Below are 8,260 nucleotides of genomic sequence, written 5' to 3'. Positions count from 1 at the left end.
TTTTTAAGTACAACGTTAAAATAAATATATAATTTCGCATTTAAAATTTTATTTAATAACACATAAAAGAAATAGAACTTTTTTACGGAAAGAAAAACCAAAATAGAAATTTATTTTTCAAAATTGAGGAATTTTCTCAAAAACCTAGATTCTGCCATGTCCAGGAAGTCTAAACTGGACTTGTACTTGGGCCCATAATAATACGGTCTTCTTCACAACATAAATATGGGCCTTAACGTTGAGTTGGCAATTAAAAAATGAAAAAAAACACACACAGATTATAAAGGCTCCATCCTCTCATACAAGATCAACGAAACCTTAAAACAAACAAACCTCCTCTAGGGTTTCACAGTAAAAATTGTCAGGTTATCAAACCATGCACAGGTCTGCAATTTCACGCCTTAGAGCTCTCAAGGTCAGTTGTTTGAAACCCAATGCAACCTAATTTCTTTTTTGTTCTCGAGAAAATTCTTCAAGATTGAATATCTGTCGCTCTCTCTCTCTGTTTTTTTTAAGACAAAAATGAGGCTAAAGTGAATGCTTGACTTGATTAATTACATCGATTATCAGTTGAAGTGCAAACTCTCTCCTAAAATCCTTTGCTAAACAAATCGAACCCATAATGTTTTTTCAAGTTAGATTACTGGTTTCTGTATAGTTTAGCCTAATTAGACTCCATTTTTTTTTTGCCTTGAATGTGGAAAAAGTCGATTATAGGATAGAGCTTTTATGATAATGTGACGGGTAGCTCGGATGATATTTTTGTAGTTTTCTTGAGTAGATTAACTTTGCATCCTGCAAATACAATTGGGAGTTTGTGGCTTAATTAGTGGGCTATTGGTATTTTTATATTCTTTCTTTTCTTTACCTAATGCAGTTGATATGGTTGATTTGACTAAAACGTGACACTGTCTTCCTTTTTAATGGTATTTGCATGAATAGGGTTGTGCTGGCAATTTGGGAACCACCCGGTATGCTACTTCAACTGCAGTAGCTTCTAGGCCATCCTCACCTGGCTTCTTTAGCTGGCTGACTGGAGAACAGGCTAGCTCTTTTCCTCCCTTGGAAGTACCGCTTGCCGGTGTTGCCTTCCCACCTTCATTGCCTGATTACGTTCAACCAGGAAAGGTTGAATCAAAAGTTCTGGAAAATGGTTTGATGATAGTCTCGGAAGCATCATCGGTATGCTCCTATTGTTTTTAACCATTCTTTGCTTTATTTTACTGTACTCCGAGTTTCCTTTATGAGTGAGTTATAATTATTAGTTTCATTTGTTTTGTAATCTTAAGAAGCTTATTTGGTTGGTTTATTAGAATCCTGCAGCCTCAGTAGGATTATATCTTGATTGTGGTTCTGTCTATGAGACCCCCATTTCATGTGGAGCCACCCATTTGCTTGAAAGGATGGCATTCAAGAGTACTAGAAACAGGAGTCATTTGCGCATTGTCAGGGAAGTTGAGGCAATCGGGGGTAATGTAGCAGCTTCAGCATCTAGAGAACAGATGGGGTACACTTTTGATGCTCTTAAGACATATGCTCCTGAGATGATAGAGCTGCTTATTGATTGTGTAAGGAATCCTGTCTTCTTGGATTGGGAAGTTAATGACGAGGTAATCATCTTAGATCTTGCCTTTTTTTCCCATTCTGATCTAGTTAAAATGTGATTGCCAATGTTGTTGTTCATAATTCTCCAATGGTCCTTAGTAGGTTCCTTTCTGTTATTTATATATTGTCTTAGGTTTTGATGGATCTGTGTCCTTGGATGCTTTAATCCTAGATGATGCATCTCCATAGCTGTATATTTGATTTATTTTATATTTTTACTATAATGTGCATGATATCATCCACTAAATTACATGCATCCACCATTCCACCCTGCAGGTGAGGCAAACATATTTATTTCTAAACATTGAATTTTTATTTCTAAATCTCAATGTATTTTTATATATATTAAAAAAGTTGTACTACCAAGTGACAAGTTGACTACTTCTTTTTAAATCGTTTCTGGGCGCTCTGTTGTAGACCATGCTTTCTGCATTTGTAAACTCTTATCTATGTTTGCACTGCTCCACAAATTTTCTTTATGTCTCGTTTGTATTTCACTTGCGCTGTTGAAGAATGATGGACATTTCTTAGGACATTCTGTAGTTTCTGTGTCTGATACATTTAGTTCATGTTTGTGGGCCACACTTGAGTGTTGCTCTCTGTCGATTTTCAACCATAACTGATGCCTGCATTATACCTGCCCACACTTACTCATCCTTGTTAGATTCTGCACCAAATGTCTTGATTTTATTAATAGTCCAATGTTTTGTCTGTACAGCTGAAAAAGATGAAAGTTGAAATTGCAGAGCTCTCTAAAAATCCCGAAGGCTTACTGCTGGAGGCTATCCATTCTGCTGGTTTTCTTGGTCCATTGGCGAATCCTCTCTTGGCTCCAGAATCATCACTAGACAGACTGAATGGTGACATTTTAGAGGAATTTGTGGCTGTAAGACCATGGAACTTTATGAATACTGAACATTTGTTAATATGCTATGCACCGCACCCTTTTACATTCATTAAACTTTTTGCTCTCCTCTCTGTCTATTCTTTTACTTATTGATTTCTGATTTGGAATTTCAGAAGCATTACACAGCTCCTAGGATGGTCCTTGCTGCATCCGGTGTTGAATTTGAGGAGCTCATCTCTGTTGCGGAGCCACTGCTTTCTGACCTCCCACGGATTCCATGCACTGATGAGTCAAAATCTTTGTATGTTGGAGGGGATTATCGCAAACAAGCTGCTTCACAGGTCTATATTATTTAGCACCCATTGATTATCTTTTACCTTCTCTATTTTTTTCCATCATTAATATAATTTATATTTTATTTATCCAAATTTTCTTTTAATGGTACTTACATGTGTGACTTCTTATGAGGCCAGTTGGCACATGTTGCTCTAGCTTTTGAAGCCAGTGGGGGATGGCATAAAGAGAAAGATGCTATAATGCTGACTGTTCTTCAGGTTCTGCGTGTTGACTTTGCTCTCTTAGTTTGTGCATGGAATTGTCTTTCTTCATGTTGCCTTATACATCTATCTTTAGCGTATCGGTTTTGCATTTCATTAGAACAAATGTAGTGTATAACAGTCATAATACTCTTTACAGATGCTTCTGGGAGGAGGTGGCTCATTCTCTGCAGGGGGGCCTGGAAAAGGGATGCACTCACGACTTTGTAAGTTGCATATTTGCTCCTCTCTATTGTTACTATAGCCTAATTACTTGCTTTTGTACCATTTAGCTCTCTGACTTCTGTGTAATTTTGCCAGTTCCTGCATATTATACCAAAATGTTAGTTCATGCTTGCTTTTTTTTTTAATGCATTTGAACACAGATCTCCGTGTCTTGAGCAAGTATCCAGAACTCCAATCTTTCTCTGCATTCAACAGCATCTTCAATAAAACTGGATTGTTCGGCATCTATGCTAGCTGTGTAAGACCAATGGCATATGTAATTTTGTGTTTAAATTTTTCCTGATGAACTATGCTGTTCTTGTTTTTTTTTATTTTTTTGGAAACACTTGTGTGAGTTTTGTGCACATCCTTGCTTGTGTGCGCCGTTTTACTTGAGATCCTTTTGTTGCCTAACTTTGATGTTGGTAACAATACTTGTCTGGCTTTTCTGTTCATGATGTGCATGCTATCATACATAGCCCTTGAGTGACATAATGCATACTGTCAGTATATATTTAAATTTTTTTGCGTTTCAAAAGCATTTTTGAAAAAAAATAATTTTTTTTATTTTTTTCTTTGCTTCAATTTTTCTTCTTATGATGTTTTCAGATTGTTTTGATGTGTTGATGTCAAAAATAAATTTTAAAAAATGAAAAAAAATATTATTTCGATGTATTTCCAAGCGAAAAGCACTTTGAAAAGCAACCGTTACCACAATACCAAACGGGCTCACAGTTAATTGCTTATAAATTAGTTGGGTGGGGATAACCTTGCATAAGTTTACAATATATATATATATGGATGCTGTTGATGGTACTCAAAGCTTGACGTCTTTCATTGAGTTCAGGGCCCGAACTTTGTGCATAAAGCAGTTGATTTAGCAGTGGCGGAACTAATTGCTATTGCTACACCTGGACAAGGTTTCCCTTTTGCACCTCATTTTGTGTATTGTACAGGCTACTTATGCCTCTGCAGCGTTCTTGATAGAGCCCCCCCCCCCCCCCTCTTCACTTCTTTATGTTGCAGTTACCCAGGAACAGCTTAATCGTGCTAAAGAGTCCACAAAATCTGCAGTTCTGTTTAATCTTGAATCTAGGGTACTCTCTCCCTCTCTCTCTCCCTCTCTCTAGGCCTTTGTGTTTGCTATGTCTAGGGCCTCTTGGCCATTGCACTTCACTGTACCCTCTCAATACCTCTGTTCTTGTTTGTTTTGTAGTTTCTTTTTGTTTATTATGGTTATGATTGTGCTTGGCACAGATGATTGTAGCTGAAGATATTGGGAGACAGTTTTTGACTTATGGAGAAAGGTATTGGAAGAGCATTATGCACCCTTATTCTCAATCTACAATTCTGTGATAAGAGTTTGTCAGCTTCTTTTTTTGGTATTCTTGCATCTTTATACTGGTGTTGTATGCATGTAAACAAGCATGCCTTTCAGAATATGCCCACACTATTAGGTTCCCTCTCATTGTAGTTATCTTCTGGAGAGTGAAGAATTTGTCCCAAAATTTGTAGCGGTTCGGCAATCAAAGCATCGGGTTTCTTTTTTGAATCAGTGTGTTCCATAATTCTGATTAAAGTTCAACAATTATTTTCAGAAACTCATTTCTTTGACGGAGAAGAGGGGGATGTTGCAGGGCAAAGCCTTACCCCTATATAACTAGATTTCAGAATTTCTTGTGGATTATTTTGTTATTGACAGTAAAGAAAGGCTTCTTGAAGTGGGGGACAAGAAGTATTTGAAAATATTCTGTTCTTATATTATTTTTTGCATAAAGTGTCTGCTCCAGATTCAAACTTGTGCTTTGTGTTTGAAGATTGCGCACCAGCAAGGGCTCCTAGAATTTAGAACAGTGGATTTTACCTTTGGAAAAATGCACCCTTTTAATTTGCTGTTAATTTTGCCTAAGGAAACGAATTTAAACCTCATTTTGGTGATATGACTATTTCTCATCTTCTCAGGAAGCCTGTGGAACACTTTCTGAAGGTTGTGGATGAAATCACATTGGATGACATTACTTCCATTGGACGCTCGCTAATTAGGTCACCTCTAACAATGGCATCTTATGGGGATGGTAATGCCTAATTTTCAATTGTGACTGAAAGGAAATGTCTAATTTTCAGCAAGTTATTGGATGTTTCGGTTGGTACTATAATCGCATTGTAACTTTTTTGTTCTTTGGTGGCAGTCCTTAATGTCCCCAGCTATGAAAGCGTTAGCTCCAGGTTCGAACGGAGAGGAAAGTAAGAAGCTGCACTATCGGCCATCATCTTTGGACCAACTGGCCACGTTGGAGCCCTTCTCATTTTGTTTCAATTGTTGAATAAAGGAATTTGGTAAAGAAACTTGTCCATATGAATAGGGAGAAATACAATCCATGGAAAACTATAACCAACAGATTTGTGTAATGACCTGTTCGGAATTTGGATGGATCATGAGTGTTCATGTCCATGATTATTGATCATGGAAAGTTTTGGATATTAGTTTTCTTCTTTTCCCTTAATTTTACTTCAAATGGAAGTGAAGGAAATTGAGCTATGATTTGTTATTTAGATATCCCAAATAAAAACTCACCATCCTGTCTCTTTGTTTGTTCTTGCCTCGACGACTGGTCTGTTGTATTTATTTAATTTAGCACAATTGTACGGGATATGAACAAATTAATTACTGCATCAAATATTTTCTTTTATAGTTCCTCGTGCTAAATTTGTTGCAATACCCTATCGCGTTACTAGGCAATGTCGAATCTGTTCTGATTGTTCTGAACAAACGAATGACTCCGTAATGACAAACTAAATTAACAAAGGAAATTTTGAGTAAGATACTCTTTACTAATTGAAGTTTCTAAAACACAACTATTCTAGTGCTTCTAATGCCCTATGCATTTCTACTTTTCTTCGGAGGGTGTATGAAAGTGATATTGATTGTTTTTTAAAAGTGTTTCATTTACAAATATATTAAAATAATAATTTTTTATTTTTTAAAATTTATTTTTGATACCAACACATCAAAACGACTTGAAAACATTAAATTTTTTATTTTTAATATTCATAATTAATATTCATGAATTTTCTTATAACTAGAGTCTTTTGGCAACCTTAAGGCATTCAAGAATAACAAAAAAATGTCAATTTATAATCAATTAATATTCTTTAAACTCTAATCACTCCTTTAAATACCACTTCAATAAAAGTGTTTGCAATCATTAAAGAAAGATAATTTATGAATATCCATCTCCAATAAAAAGAGACGCCAATACACACAATTCTAAAAAGTTCCACCTCTTTCATAAAAACATGGGTGACATCAAGTACTGTTATGCTCTTAAAAAAAAGATAAAAAAACATTAATAAGGGTTACCACTAATAGTTTGTCAAAAACAAATAGCAAGGAGAGGGGCCGACACTTCTAATAAGACACTACCCAAAATTAACATGATATAAGGTGGGATTTTGGCAAGAAAGGACCTCAAAAAAAAAAAAAAAAAAACCTTATAGGAAGTAAGAATTACTTGCCTCGCGATTTTTGAATTATAGCATGAGCCTATCGAATTCACTCATGAAGATGGAAAAGTGGTGACCTTTCCTCATAAAAACACCTTGGTAATTACTACCAAACTCTCTAATCATACATTATGTAAGGTGTTGGTAGATTATACAAGCACGATTAACATTCTTTTTTAAAAAGCGATGTCATAAATGGGTATTAACCCCTCTAAATTTACTCTATTTAAGACTTCCTTAATTGTTATACAAGGATAGATGTATGATAGTGAAAGACACTCTAAACATACCAATCGTCATTAGAAATTATTAAAAATATCATATGTTTTAGCAAATTTTTATGGTAATCAAGATTGATTTAACTTATAACATCATTTTTGAAAGACCTCTCCTTTATGAGATAATTAGCACCAAGTATTTGGCTATGAAGTTCCCCGTTGATAAAAGAATGGTGACAGTGAGAGGAAATCAGATAGTTTTTAGGAAATACACCTCTATTTTTCTAAAGGAAAGAATGTTTTATTAATTGAGCAACACTTAAAAAGAGACTCAGGAAGTGTACCAAAACTATTAAATGTTTGTAAAAAGTTAGCCTTTATAAGCAAATAAGTAACTTGAGAAATCAGATGATTTCTAGTAAATGCATCTCCACTTGTCTTAAAAGAAAAAAAAAATTTATTGGTATACCAACAAGGAATCCTCAAAGAGAAACTACAGATGCATACTAAAGCTATAAAATATTTGGAATAAATTGGTCTTCATGTGCAAAGAAGCAACTTGACCACTAGAATTGGGTCCACTTTGGACTCTAGGTAAGAGAAAGCCCTAGCAATGCTTCTTAACATCCAAAAAGAGAATTTTTCCTTCAATGACATGCCAAGAATTAGCTCGGATATAGCCTTTCATTAGTTGAATGCCAGTCCTTTTTTTCCTTTTATTTACCAAAAAAAACCTTCATTAAAGAAATAAAAAAGTCATCTTCTAGAAAATAGACAAGTTATCACATGCCAATTTTATTAGCTAGATGTTATACCTTAATTGGCTTGAGAAAACATAGTCATAATAAAGAAGTCTAACAAAAAAAAAAAAGGAAAATATATATGTAGACTTAACTAATGTCAACAACACCTTCCCTGAAGAAAATTTCTCCCTACCCAAAATAAATAAACTAATGGACTCCATTGTTGGTTTCGTGTTTCTAGGTTCTTTAAACGTGAATTCAGAATATCACTAGATACTCATGCATCCTAACAACAAAGAGAAGAAATTATTTATCATACATAAAGGAATGTTTTATTACCAAATTATACCATTTGGAGTGAAGAATGTTAGGGCTGTATATAAAATATAGTTAATGATGCAAAATTTTCCTTTAGATTGCTAATTTTAGGTTTTGAAGAAAGTCTGCATCTTGACCCAATAGAAACCTTACCTTGGACAACCAAAGTTATCTAAAATTGATTACCCCCACCTTATGCCTAAGACAAGATGCGAACGAGAAATATAAATCACAATGAAGTTGATCAATCATTCGAAAAGTTTG

At 34.9% G+C, this 8,260-nt stretch overlaps 1 protein-coding gene across 1 annotated transcript; it reads left to right on the top strand.

Moving 5' to 3' along the window:
- Positions 1 to 259: 259 nt before the first annotated feature.
- On the top strand, positions 260 to 5,805 carry LOC7475107 (mitochondrial-processing peptidase subunit alpha). Its single transcript, XM_002299709.4, has 13 exons — positions 260 to 415; positions 943 to 1,182; positions 1,314 to 1,610; positions 2,324 to 2,491; positions 2,626 to 2,793; positions 2,926 to 3,006; positions 3,149 to 3,215; positions 3,375 to 3,472; positions 4,061 to 4,133; positions 4,240 to 4,310; positions 4,471 to 4,520; positions 5,176 to 5,288; positions 5,403 to 5,805. The coding sequence occupies exons 1-13, from the start codon at positions 377 to 379 to the stop codon at positions 5,459 to 5,461; spliced, it is 1,524 nt and encodes a 507-aa protein (XP_002299745.1). The 5' UTR covers positions 260 to 376; the 3' UTR covers positions 5,462 to 5,805.
- The last annotated feature ends 2,455 nt before the right edge of the window (positions 5,806 to 8,260 follow it).

The sequence above is a fragment of the Populus trichocarpa genome, chromosome 1 (genome assembly GCF_000002775.5).
Source record: "Populus trichocarpa isolate Nisqually-1 chromosome 1, P.trichocarpa_v4.1, whole genome shotgun sequence".
Taxonomy (NCBI): domain Eukaryota; kingdom Viridiplantae; phylum Streptophyta; class Magnoliopsida; order Malpighiales; family Salicaceae; genus Populus; species Populus trichocarpa.
This window is presented reverse-complemented; position numbering and strand designations above follow the sequence as displayed.